At 62.1% G+C, this 23923-nt stretch overlaps 1 protein-coding gene across 1 annotated transcript; it reads left to right on the forward strand.

Annotated features, from left to right (window-relative positions):
• The first annotated feature begins 4187 nt into the window (after positions 1–4187).
• On the forward strand, positions 4188–23273 carry DNAAF5 (dynein axonemal assembly factor 5). The gene is made up of 13 exons (XM_084884397.1): positions 4188–4849; positions 6388–6572; positions 10449–10573; positions 10839–10957; positions 11965–12197; positions 12513–12725; positions 14001–14144; positions 14824–14992; positions 15900–16047; positions 18192–18342; positions 18957–19113; positions 20881–21072; positions 22350–23273. Exons 1-13 carry the CDS (start codon positions 4234–4236, stop codon positions 22484–22486), a joined length of 2589 nt encoding a protein of 862 aa, XP_084740523.1. The 5' UTR covers positions 4188–4233; the 3' UTR covers positions 22487–23273.
• The last annotated feature ends 650 nt before the right edge of the window (positions 23274–23923 follow it).

Here is a 23923-nt window from a genome sequence, read left to right on the forward strand (position 1 = left end):
GGTTCGGTCCGGTCCAGCCAAGGAGTTGGAGTTGCCGGTTCCGGGCCCCGGTTGGGCGTGTGCAGGAGGCAACCAGTGGATGTGATTCTATCTGTCCCTCTCCCATTCGCTCTAAAAACCAACTGGAGATGCCCTCGGTGAGCATTACAAATAAACAAAATGAGTGAATGAATGAGCATCTGACGCTCATGCGGAGTCAGCATCGCGGGGCCAAAGCCCAGGCCGCTGCGCCGGGCTCTGAGGGCCCTGGGCTCTGCGTGCGCCCCTGATGGGGTGCGTCAGGGGGGACAGCCGCAAAGCCAGCCCTCCGCACACCCTGGGGGGCCTCTGTGCGGGGAGAACCTCCGTGTCCGGGACGGAGGGGGGGGTCCCTCTGTGCGGGGAGAACCTCCGTGTCCGGGACGGAGGGGGGGGGTCCCTCTGTGCGGGGAGAACCTCCGTGTCCGGGACGGAGGGGGGGGTCCCTCTGTTCGGGGAGAACCTCCGTGTCCGGGACGGCGTGGGGGGGGGGGGTCCCCTCTGTGCGGGGAGAACCTCCGTGTCCGGGACGGCGTGGGGGGGGGGTCCCCTCTGTGCGGGGAGAACCTCCGTGTCCGGGACGGCGGGGGGGGGGGGGGGGGTCCCCTGGCGCCCGCCCGCCCCTTTCTACGCACAATGTGAGCAGGGAGACGCCCCGGGCCGCTGGAGGTGGGGGCGGGGGGGTCCTGCCGCAGGGCCGGGGCGGGAGGCCTGACCCCAAAGGAAACGGGAAACCCCCGCCCGGCGGAGGGGCCTGGGAGGATGGGGAACCGGGGCGTCCTCAGCCCACGGCCCCGCACCGACCGCCCCCGCGGAGGGGACCCGGGCCGCGCCCTCCCCGCCTGCAGCGCCTCCTCCTCCCGGCCCCGCGCCCCGCCGCGGGCCTCTGCGCCCCACCACCACGCCCTAGGGGCTCCCCAAACCCACATTCCCCAGCCTCCCGCCGGCTGAGGCCCAGCGCGGACCCCCCAGACCCCCAGACCCCCCAGGCCCCCCGACCCCAGCCCCCCCAGCCCCAGCCCCCCACACCCCCAGCCCCCCCAGACCCCCAGATCCCCCAGACCCCCAGACCCCAGACCCCCAACCCCCAGACCCCCCAGACCCCCAGACCCCCCAGACCCCCAGATCCCCCAGACCCCAGACCCCCAGACGCGCACCTGGAGGCGCAGACGGACCGGAGCGGAGGCGGGAGCGGGAGGCGCTGCGCGGGGCGGAGGGAGAGCGGGAGGGACGCGGGGACGCAGGGCAGGGCGCGCCGTCTGCAGTCAGCCCCGCCCTCCCCGCCCCCCTACACAGCGGATCCCCCCCCCCGCCCCCACCCCGCACCCCCTCACCCCCCGCCCCCCGCATCCCCAACCCTCACCCTCCCCCCCCGCCCCCCCCGCCCCCCGCCCCCCGCTCCCCCTCAGTGTCTCCCACTCTCCATCCCCATCTCCCAGGACCAGCCTCCCCCTTCCCCATCCCACCCGCCCCCCAACCCCTCACCCTCCTACTCCCCACCCCCTCACACCCCCCGCCCCCGCCCCCTACACAGCAGGTCCCAGGTTCGATTCCCCTCAAGGGCATGGGGGGCGTGCAGGAGGCAGCTGGTCGATGTTTCTCTCTCATCGATGTTTCTAGCTTTCTATCCTTCTCCCTTCCTCTCTGTGAAAAATCAATAAAATATATATTTTTTTAAAAACACATTTTTTAAAAATGGAAATAGGCAACTAGTGATGGTGTTACTATTCAAAACTCCTGTGAATGGTGTTTGTCCACGCGTGTCCCTCCGCCCACGGGGAAGGACCCACCCCGTGCGTGGCCCTCCGCCTTCCCCAGCAGGTCCTCACAGTCCTGGGTCTGGGGGTTCCTTCTTCTCCCCTAGAGCCTTGGGGACCAAGCCTTGTAAAGATCCAACTGCAAAGCCAGTTCACCTGCCACGCCACGATTCGACGTGACAACGTCACCTCTGCAGGGACTTCCCAGTGGCACCCACACCTACCGGGAAGCTGGGCACCTGGCGGGGGGGGGGCTGCCTGGGCCCCTGCACTCCGTAGCTCTCATCATATGCTGCTGAGTATCACACGAGGCTGCTTGCCTAGATTGTCTCCCAGGCACGGTGTGTGTGTGTGTGTGTGTGTTGTGTGTGTGTGTCTGTGTGTGTGTTTGTCTTATTCTCTGTTCGCTCTGCACGGAGAGGAGACAAACACCTTTTCAAAGGCAAGTCCAGGAGCATCCTGAGGCCAGCAGGATGGGGGGACTGCTCGCATCCCCCCCACCCCCTGCTGCTTCCCCATCATAGGGCCCCAGAACCTCAGTCCTCAGACCCCACCTCCCATGTCCCCTTGAGAAGCCACCCTGTCCAGGTCATTCACAGCACAACCGCACCTCCCAGCGTTGCCCCTCGGTGAGCCCCCTCCCCGCTCGGCCACCAGCTCCAGGAGGAGGGCCAGGATCCGTCCCAGGGCCGGGCAGAATGTCCGAAACGGCGCACCTCCCACAAACGCTTGTTGGATGAAATAATGAGTCCAGCGGGTATTATTTGCTAAAATCAGTTTATTGCACTTGCTTAAATGGCACACTTTATACCCGTGGTCGGCAAACTACAGCGAGCAAGCCACATGTGGCTCTTTGGCCCCTTGAGTGTGGCTCTTCCACAAAATGCCACGGCCTGGGCGAGTCTGTTTTGAAGAAGTGGCGTTAGAAGAAGTGTAAGTTTAAAAATTTTGTCTCTCAAAAGAAATTTCAATCGTTGTGCTGTTGATATTTGGCTCTGTTGGCTATTGAGTTTGCCGACCATGGCCTTATACTGTGTGTAACTAGGACACACCACACAATGAGCCTGGAACAAGATGAAGTCACTTTTTATTACCTCTCATTGCTCTTTTTATTATTATTTTTTAAATTATTTTAGAGGGTTTTTTTAACTTTATTATTTTATTTTAATCACCTGCCCCCTGCTCACCCTCTACTGGGGATCAAGCCTGCAACCAAGGCAAGTGCCCAAGCTGGGAATCAAACCCGTGACTCCTTGCTGCATGAGAGGATTCTCTACCCACTGAGCCACACCGCCGGGCTCTCACTGCTCTTTAAACTTACTCAGAGGAGGGGTCTCTTTCTCTGCCCTGGTTACACACGTGGACAGATCTACCTCCCTTCTGGCTCAAACCCAGAGACTTCCAAGTTCCACAATTAATGCTAAGAAATAAGCCCAGCCCTGGCTGGTGTAGCTCAGTTGGTTGGGCATCGTCCACGCACCAAGAGGTCACTGGTTTGAATCCCGGTCGGGACAATGCCCTGGATGCTTGATCCCCAGTTGGGAGGCAGCTGATGAGTTTCTCACATTGGTGTTTCTCTGTCCCTTGCTCTCTCTCTAATATCAATCCTACATAATAAAAGCCAAATATGATGGAACCGGTTGCTATGACAGGCACTGACCACCAGGGGGGCAGTCAATGCAGGAGCTACCCACAGGCCCCAGGCCAGTCAAGGCGGGTGCCAGCAGGGGAGGAGGGCATCACCCCACAGATCAGCCCTGATCACTGGCCAGGCCTAGGGACCCTACCCAAGCACGAACCTTGTGCATCGGGCCTTTAGTAAAAGCATATTTAAGAGAAAGGAAGATGTAAACCCAATATCATCTCAGTCACTGCGAGTGGTCAGTCCTATGGACGGTCAGAGAGGCCCGGGAGCGGCCTAGAGGGAAGCATGAACGAGGGGTGCCCAAGGCGACCTAAAGACGCTTAAAAACACAAGGATCGTCCATTAGCACCCCCACTTTTCCGAACCAATGCCAACCAACAAGGGGGGGTCGGGTTCGAAGTAAAGTTGAAGGACCCTCTGCTTTCTGAAGACGCACTCCGCGCAGCGTCCCAGACGGGAGGGGCTGGGGCCCATCCGGAGCCCCATCACCTGCGGGGGGAGCCGGAGCGCAGGCGGGGAGGGGGGAGGGCCGGGGAGCCGGAGCGCAGGCGGGGAGGGGGGGCAGGGCCGGGGTGCAGGCGGGGGGACCGGGATGCAGGCCGGGGAGCCGGAGCGCAGGCTGGGACCCCAGGCGAAGCCTTCGGCCGCGGTTCCCAGGCTCCGGACGCGGACGCGCAGCCCCCGGCGCAAGGGGCGGGCCCATCAGGCTCCCGGCGGCCAATAAGGTCACGTCCCGAGCCCACCGGAAGCCGGGCCGTAATCCGCGCCGTCGTAAAAGCGCCGGTCTCCCCAGGCGACGGGTAACGCGAAAAGATGGCGGCGCTGGTGGCGGCGGAGGCCGCGGCGCTCCCGGGCCCGGCGGAGGCGGCCGAGCCGGCCGAGGCGGCGGAGCTGAGCCGCGCCCTGAGCCGCCTGCTGCCCGGGCTGGAGGCCGACAGCAAGCTGGGCCGGCGGCGCGCGCTCGAGGCGCTGCAGCGCGCCCTGGAGGCGGCGGAGCCGGCCGAGGCGCCCGCCGCCGCCGCCGCCGCCGCCGCCTTCCAGGGCCCCTGGGCGCGCCTGCTGCTGCCGCGCCTGCTGCGCTGCCTGGCCGACCCGGCCGAGGGCTGCCGCGCGCTGGCCGTGCACCTGCTGGGCCTGGGCCTGCGCCGCGCCGCGCGGCCCCGCGACGCCCTGCCGCGCCTGCTGCCCGCGCTCGCCGCGCGCCTGGCCGGCCCCGACCCCGCGCGCCGCGCGCCGCCCGAGGCCTGCGAGGAGCTGCGCCTGGCGCTCGTGCAGCTGCTGCGCGCGGCCGTGGAGCTGGGCGGCGCCGCGCTCGCGCCCCACCTGGACGACGCGGTGCGCGCTCTGCGCTGCGCGCTGCTCGACCCCTTCGCCGCCGTGCGCCGCGAGAGCTGCGAGTGCGCCGCGGGGCTGGCGCGCGCCACGCCCGGTGAGCGGGGTCGGGGAGGGAAGGGGAAGGGGAGGGGAGAGGGAGCGACCCCTGCACCTGCTGGCCTGGCCCTGCGGGGTCCCCTCCTGGGCCCCTTCTTTCCTCCTGGACGCTTTCCCATCGCCTTTCTCTCAACGTCCAAAAACCACCGCTGAAGTTCGAGCGGGTATGGGACCAGCCTTGCCCCTCGCAGGGGACACACTGAGAAACACTTTCCAGTCTTTTTTTTTTTTTTTTTTTTTTTTTACAGAGAGGAAGGGAGAGTGATGGAGAGTTAGAAACATCGATGAGAGAGAAACATCCATCAGCTGCCTCCTGCACACCCCCCTACTGGGGATGTGCCGGTAACCAAGGTACATGCCCTTGACCGGAATTGAACCTGGGACCCTTCAGTCCGCAGGCCGACGCTCTATCCACTGAGCCAAACCGGTCAGCGCCGCTCCAGTCTTTTCATCTGCATTTCCCCGGGGTCCCCTGTCCCCTGGCATGGACCGCTGCCCTCCCCAATGGAGGGAGGCCGCCCCTCCGGCTTCCGTCAGTCATCCGCCCTACTTAGAAACACCGTCTCCGGTGGAGTTCCCTCTCCTATGCGGCCATTTCCGCGGCATGGTGCCTTACCAGGCGGGGTGTGAGGAGGTGGGGGAAGTGCTGGCTTAGTCCAGTCCGGGAGGCTTCCCGGAGGAGAGAGCCCCCAAGGGAAGGTGGGCGCTGGGTGGTCAGGAAAGACCAGGCTTGAGGAGTAAGGTTGGCAGGTTGGGGCGAAGAGGAGGCCGAGGTGACTGAATTCAGGGAAGGAGGGCTGGGAGGGGCTAGTGGGGGTTGGATTTAGTGTGAAGGGCAGCGGGAGCCGGGGTGGGGTGGAGCAGGAGGTAATGACCTGCGGCAGGTCTCAAGCAGCGGCAGCACTGAGGCCAGAGGGCCGGCCCGGCTGTCTGTATGTGTCATTGATTTCAGAGAAGGAGGGAGAGAGAGGGAGAGAAACATTAATGATGAGGATCATTGATTGGCTGCCTCCTGCACAACCCCCACTGGGGATGAAGCCTGAAACCCAGGCGTGTGCCCTGACCAGGAATCCCAGCTATGACCTCCTGGCTCAGAGGTCAATGCTCACACTGCTGACCCCGCTGGCCGGCTCGGCCTGGCTGTCGTGAAGACCTTTCCAATGCTGAGTCCTCAAGCAGGCAGCACTGGCCCCGCTTCCCACAGCGGGGCTGGGGGTCTGGCTTGGGCACGGCTGGGGTGGGGCTGGGACAGGGCCTTCCTGGCTCGGTGTCCTTCTCTTGGTCGGCATCCTCAGGCTCTCCTCCCAGCCCCCGTCTTCCTCGGAGAGGCTCAGGCCCGAGCCTTTTCCCCGGGGCCCCGCCTGGTCGGAGCGGTGCTGCTGGGTCCCAGGCCTGCTCCTGTGCCTCTCCCAGTGCCGTCCCGTCCTGTGCAGGGCCCTCGGTGGGAGGGAAGGCCCCGGGGCTGGGACCCGTCCTGGGCACCACGCGCTGGGCAGGGGCCCACGGGGCAGCCGCTCACTGGCCTCCCGCCCGCAGACCACTTCCACATGCAGTCCGAGTCCCTGATCGGGCCGCTGATGCAGAGCATCTCGCACCAGCATTGGAAGGTCCGCGTGGCCGTCGTCGAGGCCACGGGCACGGTGGTCCAGTTCGGCAGCGGGAAGTCGGTGGACGACGTGCTCCCTCACTTCGCCCAGCGGCTCTTCGACGACGTGCCGCAGGTGAGAGGCCCCTCCTCCGGGCGAGCGGCCGCAGGCTGTGTGCCGGCCTCCTCCTTCCTCAGGACGTGCATCACACCAGACCCGTGCCTCAGTCCGGTGCTGCTTCACCGCCTCCCGGAACCGGGAGCCGAACGGTCTGAGGAGCGAGGAGCACTGTGTCCTCTAGGGGGAGGCGGGAAGCCGAGCTGTGAGCGTCTGTGTGCAGAGGCGTCTTCACCGGGCCCCCAGCGGCGGACCGAGTGGGGAAGCCACTCCGGAGGGCGTGGCCGCTGGCGAAGCGTCCCAAGGGGCAGAGGAGGGCTGCAGCAGGCAGGCTGTCTCCCCGGGGAGGCCCAGGGAGGGGCTGCAGCCCAGGCAGGAATCCTAGAGGGGTGGGAGGCGCCCCTGCCTTCAGCTCTGATGCCCCTGGGTGGCGTGGCCCTGCTCCCCGACAGTGGAAGGGTTACTCCGTGCGTGGAACCCCGTGTCTCAGCCTCTCCGTGTCTCCTCTGCACTTTCCTGCCCCGAGGCCTGAGCTGTGGCCCAGGCTGCTCCCCTCAGGCGCCCGGCGCTCTTCCCAGGCACTTGACTTTGGTGGTTCGGTTTATGTTTGTCAATCCTCTCCCAAGGGTGCCTTCCCATTGACTTTTAGGGGAAGTGGAAGGGGCAGAGACAGGAGAAGCATCGATGTGGGAGAAACAGGGATGGGTTGCCTTCTGCGTGCCCCCCACCAGGGTCTGGCCAGGGAGGAGCCTGCAACCCAGGTATGTGCCCTTGACCAGTCCCAACCGGGGACCCTTTGAGCCGCAGGCCAACGCTCTATCCACTGAGCCATACTGGCTAGGGCCATGGTCGGCAGACTGTGGCTCTCGAGCCACATGCGGCTCTTGGGCCTCTTGAGTGTGGCCTGGGCAAGTCTATTTTGAAGAAGTGGCATTAGAAGAAGCTTAAGTTTAAAAATTTGGCTTTCTAAAGAAATTTCAATCGTCCTGTTGCTATTTGGCTCCGTTGTCTAATGAGTTTGCCGACCACTGGGCTAGGACTTAGTTAGTTTTTAACACATTAAGCACTCAGCCTGTTTTGTCTTCCGGAGGGAAAGTTATAGCATCAGTTACCGGTGACTGGGCGCTTAACATGGTAGACACTTCTATTAAGCCGTAATTCATGTAACACAATTTATTTAAAGTGTCCGATGTTTTTGACATACTAAATTTTTGGTAAAATATATGGAACGTGCCCTGGCCGGTGTGGTTCAGTGATTAGAGCGTTGGCTCGCACATCAAAGGGTCTTGGGTTCAATTCCAGGTCAAGGTATTGACCTGGGTTGCACGTTTGATTTCTGTCCCTGGTCGGGGCGTGTGCAGGAGGCAAATGTGTTTCTCTCACATCAATGTTTCTTCCCTCCCTTCTGAGCATCCTACCCCTTCCTTTCCTTTCTTTAAAAACCAATGGGGAAAAATCCTCGAGTGAGGATTAGCCCACTTATATTAGGTCTAGTAATAATTAATGTCGTTTTCTAATACTTTTTTAAATCGAATTTATTTAAACAATACAACAAAATTTAATCAACAATATAGTTGCCGTTGTTTTCTACTACTTGTGCCCAACGCTCAGGAAGCATTTTAATCCCTCTGTTGTAAAATTCTTGTGGTTTTGATGCAAAAAATTCGGTCAATGCATTTTTGAGGCATTCTTCATTATTAAATTTTTTTCCAAGAAGAAAGTTTTGCAAAGAACGAAACAAATGGTAATCGGAAGGGGCAATATCAGGAGAATATGCAGGTTGAGGGAGAACTTCCCATTCCAACTGGCGCAGTTTTTCAGCAGTGATTCTTGCAGTATGCGGTCGTGCGTTATCGTGGTGAAGAATTACGCCCTTCCGATTAATCAGCGCGGGTTCTTACACTGCACTTGTAATGGTTTGGTTAGATGGTAAAAGTTCATAATGAAGAATTCCTTTAAAATTCCACCAAACACACAACATCACTTTTTTCGCATGCAAGTCAGGTTTTGGCGTGGGCTGTGGAGCCTCATTTTTGTCCAACCATTGAGGCCGCCTTTTCAAATTAACATACAGCACCCATTCTTCATCTCCGGTAACAATTTGCTCTAAAAACGGCAAACGGTTTTGACGAGAGAGGAGCGAACTGCAAATTGTGACTCTTTGATTACGGTTGTTGTCGGTCAACTCATGAGGAACCCATTTTCCAAACTTTTGGACTTTGCCAAGTGCACGCAATTGATTGGAAATTGTTTTTTGTGAACAATTTAAAGTTGTCGCAAGCTCTTGTTGGGTAATTTGAGGATTTTGCACCAAAAGAGCTTGAAGAGCTTCTTGATCAAAATTGGACACACTGCCTCGACCACTCTTGTCATCTAACGAAAAATTTCCCTCGCGAAATTTCTCAAACCAACGCTGGCATTTTCTGGCGCTAACTGCATCTTGACCAAGACCCTACAGATGTTTTTTGCAGCCTCACTTGCTTTTCTTCCTAATTGGAACTCGTAAAGCATGCAGTGCCGAATATGCTCTTCATCCGCCATCTTCTTAGCCCTAGTTTTGCAACAAAAACCAAACCAAACACAAACTTTTTCAAGCAAAACTTGTTAATTGCACTTCACACGTTCTGTAGATACCACGTGTTTGAAGGTTATGTCAATACAAGTCAACGCCAAGCAAGATTTTAAACGAATGTTTGAAAACGACATTAATTATTACTAGACCCGATATATGCATATAAATGTAACATATATGTGTGTACTTAGAACATAGTTTGCCATTTTAATCTTTTTTGCTGCTGTTGTTAATTTGGACCAAATTCCTGGTCATGAACTACATTGCCAGGGGCCAGGCGAAGGCAGGGCTCCAGCCACGCTACCTCTCTGCCCCTCCTGCTTCCTCCACAGAACCGGGCTCCCCCCCAGAACCAGATTCCCCCCCCAGAACCGGGCTTCCCCCAGAACCGGGCTCCCCCCCCCAGAACCGGGCTCCCCCCAGAACCGGGCTCCCCCAGAACCGGGCTCCCCCCCCCAGAACCGGGCTCCCCCCAGAACCGGGCTTTCCCCAGAACCGGGCTCCCCCCCCCCAGAACCGGGCTCCCCCCAGAACCGGGCTCCCCCCCCCAGAACCGGGCTCCCCCCAGAACCGGGCTTCCCCCAGAACCGGGCTCCCCCCCCCCAGAACCGGGCTCCCCCCCCCAGAACCGGGCTCCCCCCAGAACCGGGCTCCCCCCCCCAGAACCGGGCTCCCCCCAGAACCGGGCTCCCCCCCCCAGAACCGGGCTCCCCCCAGAACCGGGCTTCCCCCAGAACCGGGCTCCCCCCCCCAGAACCGGGCTCCCCCCCCCAGAACCGGGCTCCCCCCAGAACCGGGCTCCCCCCAGAACCGGGCTTCCCCCAGAACCGGGCTCCCCCCCCAGAACCGGGCTCCCCCCAGAACCGGGCTCCCCCCCCCAGAACCGGGCTCCCCCCAGAACCGGGCTCCCCCCCCCAGAACCGGGCTCCCCCCAGAACCGGGCTCCCCCCCCCAGAACCGGGCTCCCCCCAGAACCGGGCTCCCCCCCCCAGAACCGGGCTCCCCCCCCCAGAACCGGGCTCCCCCCAGAACCGGGCTCCCCCCAGAACCGGGCTCCCCCCCCCAGAACCGGGCTCCCCACAGATCAGGTTCCCGCACAGAACGCTGTGGACACCAGTGTGCTGGGGCGGGAGGCTCGCTCTCACCAGCAGAGGGTCGGGCCGGAGCATCGGCCGGGCCGGGATCGGCCGGGGAGCCGAGCGAGCGCCTGGAGCAGCTCTGGGACCGGCTCGGCCCCAGCCCCGGCCCGGAGCTGTCCTCTGTGGCCGTGCCGCCTTGCCCTCGGCGCTGTCTGCCCGGCGTGAACACGGCTCTGTCCGCAGGTCCGGCAGGCGGTGACCCGTGTGGTGGGCGGCTGGCTGCTGGCGCTGCGGGACCGGTACTCCTTCTTCCACAAGCTCATCCCCCTGCTGCTCAGCAGCCTCGACGACGAGATGCCGCACATCGTGTGAGTGACAGGGCGGTGGGGCTGACCTCCCGCCCACGCTGCCTGTCCCTGTGGGCTGGTTGGCAGGGCCCGGCCTGCCCGGCCCGTCACTGACACAGTGTCGTGTGCTCACGGAGCCCGGCCCGTGCCCTGGTCTGTGTGTGTGATGTCACGTGGCATAAAAGGGCTTTGGGCACCGACCTCAGTCAGCTCTCAGACTGCGAGTAAAGTGAGCAAGCGTCCGGCAGTCCTGGCCCGTCCTCCCTGACGGTCCATCTGTCCGCAGGCAGGAGGCCGCCAGCCTCTGGGCGGAGGCCGGCCTGCAGTGGCAGAAGGAGAACGAGGAGGACCTAAAGGACAAGCTCGACTTCGCCTCCCCACCGCCTGCCCATCACCCCTCGCCAGGTGGGTGCCGCCTTCCCGGGCGGGGACGGGCGAGGCAGCTGGCAGCCGGCCCAGGAGGAGAGGGCGAGCCGCGTGCAGCTGGTGCCTCTCCTCCTGGGGCAGGGTCCTGGTGCCGAGTCTGCGTCCGTCTGCACGGCCGTGTCATGGGGGTGACTTCCTGTGAGGCCATCGTCCCCACCTGCACGCAGGTCCTGCGTGGCCGTCCTCCTGGGCAGATGCTGAGCGCGGGCGCTGGCTGCGGCGGGTGTGGCTCCTGGTCATTTCCCTGGCCCCCGTCTGGGTGGTCCCCGGCCCCTGCACGGAGGGGAGGCCCCCCCCCCCCCCCCCCCCCCCCCGGCGCGCTCGGTGCTCCGCTTCAGCACAGCTGAGCGCGCTGCCTGCCTGGGTGTGGGCCTGGGACTCAGCCTGCAGGCCTGCCCTCCGACCTGGGGAAACAGCAAGAGGTCGGTTTCTGTTTTTCGACTGCAGTTAAGTCTGCTCAGTCTGACGTGCACACAGCGGAGGCAGCTGCGTGTCCCCACCCCAGCCGGGCTCCTGTGGCCTCCCTGCCCGAGGAGAGGACTTGTCGCTCAAGCTCTGGGTGCTCTGGGCGTCTGTCCGTGCTCTGGGCAGGAAGGTGCTCGTCCACATGCCTCAGGCACCTCCCGGGCCAGGCTCACCTCTGCTGCGGGGCAAAGGCCTCCTGTGTCCGCCTCAGAATGACCAGATCTGGCCCCGGCTGGTGTGGCTAAGTGGATAGAGCGTTGGCCTGTGGTCTGGCGGGTCCCAGGTATGCGCGGGTGTGTTCCCAGCAGCCCCACAGGGAGTGACCCGGCAGCGAGGGGTGCACACGGGTCCCTGAGGCACGCGTGCTCCTTGGCTGTGAGAGGCATGGAGTTCTGACACGGCTGCAGCACGGTGGCCTCAGCCACAGGCTCAGTCCCCGTGGCTCGGTCCGTGGCGTCCCGGAGCGGACACAGCTGCGGCAAGAGGCTCTGACCGCGGTCACGTCTCACCTTCTTAACCAGAGACGCGCCCAGGGCTGGGCTGCCGGGAGCTCGTCTTCAGGAACCTCTCCAAGATCCTTCCCGCCATCTGCCACGACGTCACCGACTGGGTGGTGGGCACCCGGGTGAAGGCTGCGCAGCTGCTGGCGGTGCTGCTGCTGCACGCCGAGGACCACGCCACGCAGCACCTGGAGGTCCTGCTGCGGACCCTGCTGCTGGCCTGCGCCGACGAGGAGGCCGCCGTGGTCAGCAGCGTGAGTCCCCGGCCTTCCGCACCACCCGCACCCGCCCCACCCGCTCTGCGCTCCGTCCTGAGGCCGTCTGGAGACGCACAGCCTGGGGGGGGGTTCTCGCTCCCCACACCTGGGCACCCAGCTGTGCGGCGAGCTGTCCCCCTCCTCACAGCCAGGGGACCCTTAGAATGAGCCTCCCGCCAGCAGTGGCGTCAGCTCTGTTCAGGGACGTTCCGAGCACAGCCGGCCTGGTTCGGGCTGGTCCGGCACCGGCTGGCGGCCCAAGCTGTTGTGGTCAGGAGCAGACGCGGCGCCCTCAGCCCGGTTTCCTCCCAGTGCACCAGGTCCGCGGAGCTCCTCGGGACCTTCGTCAGCCCGGAGGTGTTCCTGAAGCTGCTCTGGCCGATGCTGAGGAAGTCGCCCTCCGCCTCCGGCCTCCTGGTCCTCGCCGCGCTCATCCGGGGCTGCCCGCGGGAGGCCCTGCGGCCACACCTGACGGCCATCGCCACGGAGCTGGCCGGGGAGCGCGTCCGCCACGGCTCGGAGAACGTAAGGGCGGGTGGGGTGCCGTCCGGGAACCGGGAACGGTCTCACAATCTTCGCGGGGCGGCGCCTCCCTGACAAAGTCCCATCGCACAGCCCCGCCCAGGCCAGACCAGTGTCCCGCACTCCGTGTGGGCAGGGGCGCCCCAGACATGCGTGTGTGCGTGTGGGCAAGTGCACCCACGTGCCCATGTGACGTTCCCCAGTTACCTCGGTAGCTGTAAGAACAGGCCACAGTGTCTGGCAAGAACAGCCTGAAACGTGAAAACTCCCAGGGGCCGAGGGGCCGGTGCTGGGGCTGCAGCTCTGGGTGTGGGGTCATGGCCCCAGGTTCCGGCCAGGCGTGCCCGGGGCTCAGCCAGGAAGGCGGCCTCGGCTTGGGAATGTTGTCTGGTGACGGCAGCTGACGCGAGGAGGCGGGTAACGTGCGGCTCACACCTCGCACGGAGGTGCGGGGGCCGGCCCAGCTTTCCCAGGGCCCGGGCTCGCCTGGCGCTGTCTGTGTGGGTAGATGTTGAAATTCCCAGCGTTTCCTCCAGGCGTTGCCATGGTCACAGCAGGGCTGGCGTACTAAGGACAGGCCGGTCTTAGAAAGCAAATTCCTTTTTATTCCTTTTTATTTTAACGGCTGTTCTTTTCGTACACATTGTTTATAGTAATGATGTTAAAATGGGCGCTCCTTAGACATAAGTTGTAGGCCTTTTAGAAACTAGACAAAACCACATCCTCAAAAAGTCCATCACCCACCCCGGCTGAGAGAAATCCGACTGTGGAAGAAGTCAGGGGTCAAGTACAAGCACCAAACTGCCGCTCCGGGGCCGGCGTCCAGGTCCTGCAGGCAGTGCCGCCTGCCTCCCGCGCCCTCGGGAGCCGTTTTGTCCCTGAAGACACAGAAGTGCTTCCAAACGCACAAAAGCAGCCAGACAGACCTCGGGCCCGGCACACCGCCCATCACTGGCTCCCGCTCCGGTGCCGTCCCCACTTTTCTTGAACTTGGATTTGTTTTGAAGCAAATCCAGGATGCCCAGCCATTTCTCTAGTAAATGCTCCGCCGAGTTAGCATCACTGACAAGTGAGAACTTTAAAAACACCCATAAATACTGTTAAGCAATTAATGAAATTAGCAAGAACATGTCCGTTCCCAATCTGTTCGGTTGGCCTTTGTCTAAAAAATGCCCTTCGTGGTCAGCACTGGACGCCGTAGCCAGGCACCACCGTTGTTCCGGTGGCTCATCGTGGCCGTGGCCCAGGGGCGGGCTGACAGCTCCCCTCTGTTCACAGCTGCGCTACGGGGAGCACCTGCTGCGGTGCGTGCAGGCGGCGCTGTCCACGTGCGGGGAGGACTGCCGGGGCTGCGGCCTGCAGCTCATGCAGGTGCTGGTGACCGTGATGGCACTCCCGGGGGCCTCCGGCCTCGGCGACCAGGTGAGCCCGCTTGGCCTTGTGGGTGAGGACGCCCCTCTGGCCGATGCACTCACAACTGTAAATCAAAGACGAGAGACCAGCCCGAGAGCTGGCCTCGGGTGCCCAGGACCCGGTGCCCTCCGGTCGCCAGCTTCCCGGTCCCGGTGAAGACGGCCTAGTGTGGGCGACGCTGCGGGAGCGTGGAGGAGGGTCCTCGCCCACACAGACCCGTGGTGAGCGCGGCTCACGCACGTGCACACAGCTGAAGCTGGAGAGGCCGGGGGCTGGCCTGTGTGATGGTCAGGCAGCTGGCATCCCTTTGGCCCTGCCTTAAGTCTTAAAACGGGCGTCCAGGGCATGAGGTAGTAACAGCTGTCGGCTCACAGGTCTGCAGACAGACATGCCGGCTGCTTGGGGTCTAGGACCTTCCTGGCTGTCCCCACCGGAGGAGAAGCAGGGAGGGGTGCGTGGGAGCACCCCGTTTCCCTCATCCTCTGTCCAGGACAGCAGTTGCTGTCGCCCACGGGTCTGTCGGGTCGAGTGCTGAGCAGAGGATGCGGGGTGGGGGCGTCTGTGCTCGTATGCCCCAGGGCCGCTGCAGTTCTAGGTCCCTGGAACGTGTCCGAGGGTTTGCACACCTCACGGGGACGTGGCCGGTGGCTGAGCGGCAGAGATGGCCCAGCTGTGACTCCCCTCCCAGATTCAGGAGACCGAGGCCGCCCTGGCCGCCGTGGAGAGCAGTGGCGACGGCCAGGACCTCTACCGCCAGCACGTGGGCCCCCTCCTGGAGCGGCTGGGCAGCTCCCAGCAGGGCTGGACGGCGCACTCCCCGGAGCTCCTGCAGTTCAGCACGCTGGTGGCCCGCGCAGGTGAGCCTGCCCAGCGCCCCCACGGGGACTGCCAGGCCTTCCCTGGATGGAGGGGGTGAGGGGGGCAGGGGGAGATCGTGACGGAACTCCAGCGATTCGGTGCAGACAGGCGGGCCGAGCCGGGTGCAGCTGTGAGAGAGCACAGGGGTGAGTGCGTGTGCGGTGGTTCCGTGTTGGTGTCCGTTAGTCACCGTATTGCTTTCCTGAGCCCCTTCGGCTGCCCTGGGCCTGTCCCCCGGGCGGTGGGAGCCTGGGCAGGTTTGTCCCATGTGACTGACAGCGCCTCCTGTCCCCTGCTGCTCTGGAGGGTCCCGTGTCACCTGTTCCATTTCGCGTGTCCATGATGTTCCTCAAACAGACCACGAGTCAGGTGCTCCAGGGTCACAGCCCAGATCGGGTGCCGGGCAGGTGTGCAGGGACCAGCCTGCTTTGTGGCGGGACCTGCAGGGCTGAGCTCCTACCTGCATTTCCAAAGCTGGTTATCGTGGCGGCGGCATCACTAATTGACCACACCTCACGTTCTACCCAGAAAACACGGGCCACACGGCTCAGTCACCTGACTGGGTTTCCTCTGACCCCTCTGTGTGTACAGGAGTGCGTGCGTGGGGGTGCGTGTGCGCATCGGGGTGCAGGTGCATGGGGCTGTGGCCTGTCTGATCCTGGCGTGAGTCAGGGAACCCCATCGTTTCTTTAGTAATTGACTTCTGTTGATGTTTAATACATTGCTGGGCTTTAATTTCTAATAATTTGGGAAAACATAAGAAGTAGGAAGTTACAAACTGAGCGAGTGGGGGCTGAATGTTCTCGGTGACTTTGCTGAGGGGTTGTCCCACCCGCAGGGGGCTGCTCGCCTCTCTGGTGCGGGCTCCTGCCTCCCACGGGGACAGAACCGGCTGCTCTGTTCCAGGCCCTGCCCTCGGAGAAGCACTGCCCCACCTGGTGCCCGTCCTCCGGAGCTGCCTGCAGCTGGACAGAGACCCCCAGATGCGCCTGAGGCTCCTCTCCGTGCTGTCCCGGGCGCTGCTCAGCGCAAAGGAGACCGTGGACTCCCAAGGGTACGTGGGCTCCCCCTGCAGCCCGGCCCACCCCACCCCACACCGCACCCCCACGCTGCACCCCCTCCCCACGCTGCACCCCCTCCCCACAGTGCACCCCCCCATGCTGCCACACCCCCCGCTGCACCCCCTCCCCCACGCTGCACCCGCCTCGCCCACGAGAGTCCCTGCTGCGGCGGCTCCTGGGGGAGGGAAGGGTGAGGTGGGCAGTGCGGGCAGCGCACGAGAGGCTGGTCCCAGTTGCTCGGGGGAGGTCGTTAGAACCCACTGAGCGGAGGTTCGGGGAGTGTTAACCGTCCGGGCTTCTGCTAGCTGTGCTCCGTTGAAAGGCCTCTGGCTCCTTTCCCACCACTCGGAACTGACGGAGTCTCGGTGTGGGAGCCTCGAGGGCCTCTGGCTGCCGTGGGCTGCAGGGACGGGAGCGGCCTGTGGACCCCTTCTCCTGGGGGCCGGCCTCCAGGGCCCCCCGGCCTTCGTTAAATCTGCAGAGCAGGGTAGTGGCTCAGGTGGACGCTGGGAGCTGTGGGGACCGTCCCTAAGGGAGCCCTGCTTGTCGAGGCCGCCCAGACGCCTCCTCTGGCTGCCACACGGACCCCTCTCCGCTGGGCCTCCGCTGTCCGGCTCGTCTGCAGGAGCGGGCGCGGAGGGACCGTGAGCAGGCGGCGTGCAGCCTGGCGCCCTCGCAGGCCCGCGGGGTCACCGGAGGCTGTGAGTGCCCTCCAGGGGCTCCCCTGCACCCTGTGCCCGCGGGCCCGAGTGTGTGCTGAGCCTCGCTGGCAGGAACCGGTGTTGGGGAGAAAGTCTGCGGTGTGGTCACTCGGGAAGAAGGAGGTTACGTCGCACGTGGTGTGCTCGTTAGGGCTGAGGTGGCGACTGCTGTCTGACTCGCTGGCCAGAGCCTCGTCTGTGGTGTCCGCTCATCAGTCAGCCCTGCTCTGGGCGAGGGGCTGGCTTCCGGCCCCGTCACGTCTCTGCAGACCCACACGTCCGAGGCGCTCGAGGAGCCCTGAGGACGCACGTGGTCTCCGATGAGCACGGCATTTCCGGGGGCTGCCCTCAGTGGCGCGGCCCCTCTGCAGAGCCCTCAGCACAGCGAGAGGTCCCGGGCCGGGTGCCGGCTCTGCAGGGCGCGCCGGGCTGGCCGAGCTCTGAGGCGGCGGAGGCGAGCCCACTGCTTCCCTGGGCGGGCGGGCCGGCGGACGGCCTGCCAGGTGCCTGCCTGCGCGGAGCTGGTGCTGGGGGCGTGTTCACGCCGCAGCCCTGGTGCCACGGGGGCAGGTCAGGGTGGGACGCAGTGCAGGCCACTGCCCGGCTCCTGGAGGCCAGCGCTTGGCCCTTGGGGCCGCTCAGAGCACAGGACCGGGCTCATCTTTCCAAGACGCTCCTGTCAGCGCCCAGGGAACCGCAGCTCTGCTTAGATTAAAGGGCATAAGGCGTCCTGTGTCCTTTCCTCTGTCCTCGGCTCTGCAGCGGCCCCTGCTGGAGGCCTCGGCCTTGCACCCCATCTCCGCAGCTCTGGACAGCGGGGGCAGAGACCTGAGCCTCTTTGCAGTGTGCTTAGTAGTGATGCGGGGACGTAGGGAGGAGTTGCTTGTTCAGTGACGTGTGTGTTTTGATCTGTGAGCGGAGGAGGCTCGTCTCGGTGTGGAGGGAGCTGGCGCCTGCCGTTCGGGGCCACCAGAGCCGGGTGGGGTCTGGTGTGTGTGTCCTGGTGGCATCGATGTGGTGTGTCACCACGGGGAGGCAGCCCCCTGCTGAGCTGGCGGACCGCCTGCGTCTCTGTCGTTGCACTGGGGGTCCCGGTGCAGGCCTGGGGTTCCTGCTGAGGAGGGCGTGGTAGGGCCTGTAGGCCTGTCTCACAGGTGATCACACGTGCAGTGGCTGCTGCTCCTCCCAGAGCCGGGGGAGTGGCGGGGAAGCTCGGAGCAGCGGGTCCTTGGGCTCCTCTGGGCTCCGGACCCAGGCAGCTCCCAGGAGAGGCCAGAGGGGCCTGGGCACTCGCCGAGCTGACCACGCCCCCCTTCCTCTGGGAGCAGAGGGCCCTGGCACGGTGCCACACTCGCTCGTCTCTGCTGTCCGCTTGGCCTCGTCCCCAGGGCCGGCGGCTCCGGGAAGGCCCCTCCTCACCTGCTCTTCCTTTGCAGGCAGCTGCACCGCCACCTGGACGCCCTGGTCGCGGACATCCTGGTCCCCAGCCTGCAGTGGCGCGCGGGGAGGACGGCCGCGGCCATCCGCACGGCCGCCGTGTCCTGCCTCTGGGCCCTCCTCAGCAGCGAGGCCCTGTCGGCCTCCCAGGTGCGGCTGGGTGTCCCGGGCCAGGGCGGGGGGCATCTCCCCAGGCTCCTGGGCTGAGGGTCCTCTCGGAGGTCCTGTGGGGTGGGACGGTGGGATGCAGAGTCAGGGGTGTTTTTCTTTGGTCGTTTGGGGGTTCTCTTAGGTTTGCGCATTGAAGGTTCCTCTTCACAAGATAACGTTGTCGTCACAGGAGCCTGACAACGTGTGTGTTCCTCTCCCGGCCAACAGGGGGCTCTGGGAGCAGTAGGAAGTGTCTCGTTGTTTCTCTGCTTGTGGCTCCCCTCCCGTGGGCTCCCCCTGGCACTGAGACAGCCTGGCTTCAGTTAAAATGCCAGGTTTGCTCGGACATGGCAGTCGCACTAGGACATAGCAGGCTAGCGGGGGTTTGTGCCTCAGTGAGACTCTTCGAATAATGATTTTTAAAAATCAGCTGACCAAGTTAAACAAAAATTATTCAAATTATCTAGATTTTAAAATCCAGCTTTGTCTGCCTAAGTAGAAACTCCAAAATAGCATCCAGACCCCTTTGTCTGTGCTCATGGCGGGCGCGTGCCGGCCGGTGCGCGCCGGTGCACATCTCCGTGCTGGTGCACATCCCCATGCTGGTGCCGCAGGTGGAGGGCCTGCGGGAGACGCTGCTGCCCCCGGTCCTGACCGCCCTGGAGGAGGACTCCCAGATGACCCGGCTGACCTCCTGCCGCATCGTTCGCAAGTTCTTAAAATCCTCTGGCGGTGCGACTGAGCCGGACAAGTTCACCAAGATTTATCCTGGTAGGACGTGCTTCTTTCCCAAAGCATTTGCATGTACTTGAGAGCTGTTTTCTTTTATTGGAAAATTAGAAAATGCTACTTCAACTTCCGGTGAAGTTGGCGTTAGGAGGCCAAACTCATCAGTGACAGATACAAAGGTCACTGAGTAACCAACGTGGGGAACAGGCAGATGGGCCGGACGTGGGTGAGAACCGGCAGAAGCGGGCGGACACTCAGGTGCCCTCAGCAGCCAGGATGCAGCCCTCGTGTGGCCGGGACCCCTGGGTGAGAGCACGGGCCTGAGCGAGGCGTGTGCCCCCTCAACCTGAATCCCTGGCGCCACTGCCTCTTAGGATCCCTGATGCAGGAGCCAGACCTCGTCCGCCAGGCGGAGTCCTGAGCAGGAGGTCCTGCCTCAAGGCTCCAGAGGCGGGAAAGCTAGCTCCTTCCATCCCACCCGAGTGCAAAACCCTCAGTTATCTTTTAAAATGCGTCTGAGGACCTCAGAAAGGTACATGGGTAACGCTCATTACAAACAAGTTGAGGATCAGAACGGTGACGGAAAGAAGGAAAGAAGGGTCGTGGGAAGAAGAATCCACTAGGAAGAGCAGGTGGACTGCGGGCTGACGCCCAGGCCCGGGCAGCCTCCTCGGGGGCAGGGCTGGGAGGGGATGCCCGGGCGGTTCTTGTTAAGCTCGTTTTTGTGATCTGTGCTGCATGCCACAAAGATGGCAAGGCTCTTTAAAGATGATGGTGAGGGTTCCTGGGGACGAAAAATAGTTCCTGAAACTGAAAACTTGGGGCACTGGATTACAATGGGCTGGACCTGCTGAGACGGTTTAGGGGTGAGAGGTCGTGACCTCGTCTGAGGATGGCCCCCACCACACAGGCTGCACTGTCCTCCTGTGCTCTTGTCCCCGTGCGTGTGGTGTGTGCCAGCACCTGCTGAGTCGCCACAGGACGCCCAGTTGTGGGGCCCACGTTCTTGGGGGCACGTGAGACAGCGTGTTAGATGAATGGGGAGACTCCGCAGTGGGAGGGTGCTGTCAGCAGCAGAGGCCTGGAGGCTCAGCAGGAACAAGGCTGGCTCCGCTGGCAGCTGTTGTGTCTCCGTCCTTGTTTCCATCCCCAGAGCCTCAGAGGGCGGGGCCCACAGACACCCCCGCCCCGTGCTGTCTGCTCGATGGGGTGGGTGGGTGGCCAGGCTTGGGCCTGTGGGTGACAGGCTTTGAATCGGCATCGCGGGGCCCAAGTGGCCTGGAACCTGGCAGGTGTCCAGATGAGCTGGGGCTCAGCACCTTACACAGGAGGCCTGGGGGCAGGACGGGGTCTCGGGGGGGCAGGGCGGGGCCTCCGGGTGCGGGGCGGGGCCTCCGGGTGCAGGATGCTGTCTCCGAGTGCAGGACCGGGTCTCTAGGTGCAGGACAGGGTCTCGGGTGCGGGGCGGGGCCTCTGTGTGCAGGATGCTGTCTCCGAGTGCAGGACCGGGTGTCCGGGTGCGTGGCCGGGTGTCCGGGTGTGGGGCGGGGCCTCCGGGTGCGGGGTGGGGTCTCCGAGCGTGGGACCTCCGGGTGCGGGGCAGGGCCTCTGGGTGCAGGATGCTGTCTCCGAGTGCAGGACCGGGTCTCTAGGTGCAGGACTGGGCCTCTGTGGGCGAGGCGGGGTCTCTGGGGGCGGGGCGGGGCGGGGTCTCGGGTGTGGGGCGGGGCCTCCGGGGGCGGGGCGGGGTCTCTGGGACCCGGTGAGCACCTGCGCAGGCCGGCCCACCCCGCGCTGCCCTCCCTCCAGAACTCCTGAAACGGCTGGATGACGTTTCCACTGAAGTGAGGCTGGCGGCCGCCTCCGCCCTGGCCGTCTGGCTGGAGTGCATCAGGAATGACGGCGCCGAGGCCTGCTACCAGCGTGACGTGCAGCACCTGTACAAGGAGCTCCTCGTGTACCTGGACGACCCCGACAGCGCCGTGCAGGACGCCGTCCTGGGTAAGCCTCTGGGTGCCAGCCGCTCTGCGTGGTGTCAGATGGACACATACGCAAGCAGGCAGGGCAGGGGGTCCCTCAGAGCCACCGGACACCCCAAAGAAAGCTGGTCTTTGTGTGAGGCCAGCGATAGTTACTGTAATAGAAATTAAGATAGGCTGAAACCGGTTTGGCTCAGTGGATAGAGCGTCGGCCTGCAGACTGAAGGGTCCCGGGTTCGATTCCGGTCAAGGGCATGTACCTTGGTTGCAGACACATTCCCAGTAGGGGGTGTGCAGGAGGCAGCTGATCGATGATTCTCTCTCATCGATGTTTCTAACTCTCTATCCCTCTCTATTCCTCTCTGTTAGTTAAAAATCAATGAAATGTATTAAAAAAATAAACTAATTTAAAAGAAAAAGAAATTAAGATAGAATAAATTTTGAGATATTATTTGTTAAAAGTAACATGAAGCCGCCCTGGCCACGTGGGCTCAGTGGTTGAGCATCGGCCCTTGAACCAGGTCACGGTTCAATTCCCGTCAGGGCACATGCCTGGGTTGCAGGTTTGATCCCCTGTAGGGGGCGTGTAGAACACAGCCAATCGATGATTCTCTCTCATCATCGATGTTTCTCTCTTTCCCTCTCACCTCCTCTCTGAAATCCATAAAAATATATTTTAAAAATGTAACAGGAAGCCCATTCTATCTGTAATAATAAAAGCACGGAATGCTAATTAGACCGGACGTCCTTCCGGACGAAGCAGGGCTGTGAGGGAAGCCGGTGCCCGCAGCCGGGGAAGGAAGACCTGCTCTCGCAGGAATTCCGTGCATCGGGCCTCCAGTGTTAACATCAGTCACGTGTTTCTGAAAGATGTGTTTTCCAAAGCCAGTACTGAGCCAGGTGCCATTGTAAAACGCTTTATTTGATGTCCCATTTGTTTGTCCTTCGGTTGCCCTTGAGAAGACATCCAAACGCTGTCGCTAAGAGGGTGTCACAAGCTGCGCCTGTTAGGGTTTCAGGTCTTAGTTAGCTGACCCATCTGGAGTGTGTTCTTGTGTGGATCTGAGAAGGTGGTCTGATTTCACATGGTTAGCATCCGTCTGTCCAGGTTTCCCAGCACCAGGCATTGAGTAGACTCTTTACCCCACTGTGTTCTTGCCTTGTCGCTGTAGACAAGGGGTGACGGGCCCTCGGCTCTGTCCCGGGGCCGTGTGTCTGCGCTGCCCGTGCCATGCTGTGTCCCGGGGATTCCTGTTCTGGGTGGTGGTGACTGTGCACCGGGTGTTTGCTGTTTTCCAGAGGTGCTCCAGGCGGGCAGCGTCCTGTTCCCCGACCTCCTGGTGCGAGAGACCGAGGCCGTCCTGCACAAGCACCGCTCCCCCACCCGCTGCGAGCGGCTGCTGCAGCACCTGCAGGCCCGGCTGCCTGCCCCGTGACCGCTCCAGGCAGGCCGTGGTGCCAGCCTCGTCCCCCGGCTGGGCTCGGCGGCCTTGCACCCACAGCAGGGCGCCTTTGTCCACAGCCTGGGACACAGGCAAGACGACTGACAGCAAGAATGTATTTCCCAAGAAAATGTGCAGTGTCGTGGGACGATGTTTCAAACCCCGCAGTTTCTGAAATAAGGTTCTCTGAGTGGCTCTGCACTTTTATGTTCTTTCTATAGGGTTCATTGGAAGGTCAGCCAATAGCCTACCGCTCGTTTTGACATTCAAACGGAATGTCCACCGTGCACATGCAGGCAGGCCCGCGCTCCCTGCGCTGTGGGCTCGGACTCCAGCTCCATCTGCTGCAGTGCCACCTCGGGCTTCCTGGCCATGAAAGCCAAAGACATTTAAAGTTTTCGTTCTTCCTTTGGCTTCTGTCTGCTGACACCTCAGTGAACAGACTTAAAGGAATTTGAAATCTTAACTATTAGTGAAATTTTCCCCGTTTAAAATATACTGGAACTTAAAATGTTTTATGGACCAATTCAGTCAGTATCTTTTCTTAGGTCAGTAATGCTAACAGTGTTGAAAACTGAAGATTTAATCAGATTCTCGTTGCTCTCAGTAGCAGGAATGTAGATTGTACTTTATTCTTCCAGCACTTTCTACACCCAAGTGCCTAAAAGATTTCATTTAAAGTGGTTATTTTCATAAGCCAAATGCTGTGTTTTCTAACAAATATTAACATTTATGCTTTGGTGTTTGATTTAATTAAAAGTATTTATTGTAATTGTTTTGTATGCCTGTCTTCGTGTGTTTTGATAATTAGTTGACATTTTTAGGAACAGTTCATTTTTTCCTTAGATTTAACCTCACGGGAGAGGCAGCCTGGAGAACCCTGGGCCTGGGGAGGGAAAGGAGTGGTCACCGCTCACTGCAGTGCCCGCTCTGGACACCAGGTGGCAGGAGCTCCCGTCTGATGGCAGGCCATCAGAATGCTGCCCTGGGCTCTGGAGGAGAGGCTGGGTGTTGGGATGGGGGACCACGGCCTGCAGAAGGGATGTGATCTGTGCACACAGCCAAGGCCCCATGGGATGCGTCCCTGGCCCCATTGACAGCGCCCATCTGTGCCTCCTTCTGAGGCATTTCTATGATTGATGACTGCAGGAATGGAGGAGGCCCTCGGGGATGGACTTGCTCAGGTATTAGTTCCCACACTGCCCTTTGCCTTCCGTAGCCTCTGCCCTTTCCTTCCTCCACGTCACATGGAAACTGTTAGAAATGCCATTTCCTGGGCCTCAGCCCAGACCTCCTGGATAAGAAGAGGCAGGGCCCCGTGGTCGCCTGGAGGGGCTGATGCCCCTGAAGCGGGAGGACCCCTGCCTGAAGCACCAGGCGTTTTCAGGTCCAGCCTGAGGACCCATCTTCCTTTGGTCAGCCCTCGGGTGT

This window comes from Pipistrellus hanaki, assembly GCF_964339955.1.
Source record: "Pipistrellus hanaki genome assembly, chromosome: 5".
NCBI classification, from domain to species: domain Eukaryota; kingdom Metazoa; phylum Chordata; class Mammalia; order Chiroptera; family Vespertilionidae; genus Pipistrellus; species Pipistrellus hanaki.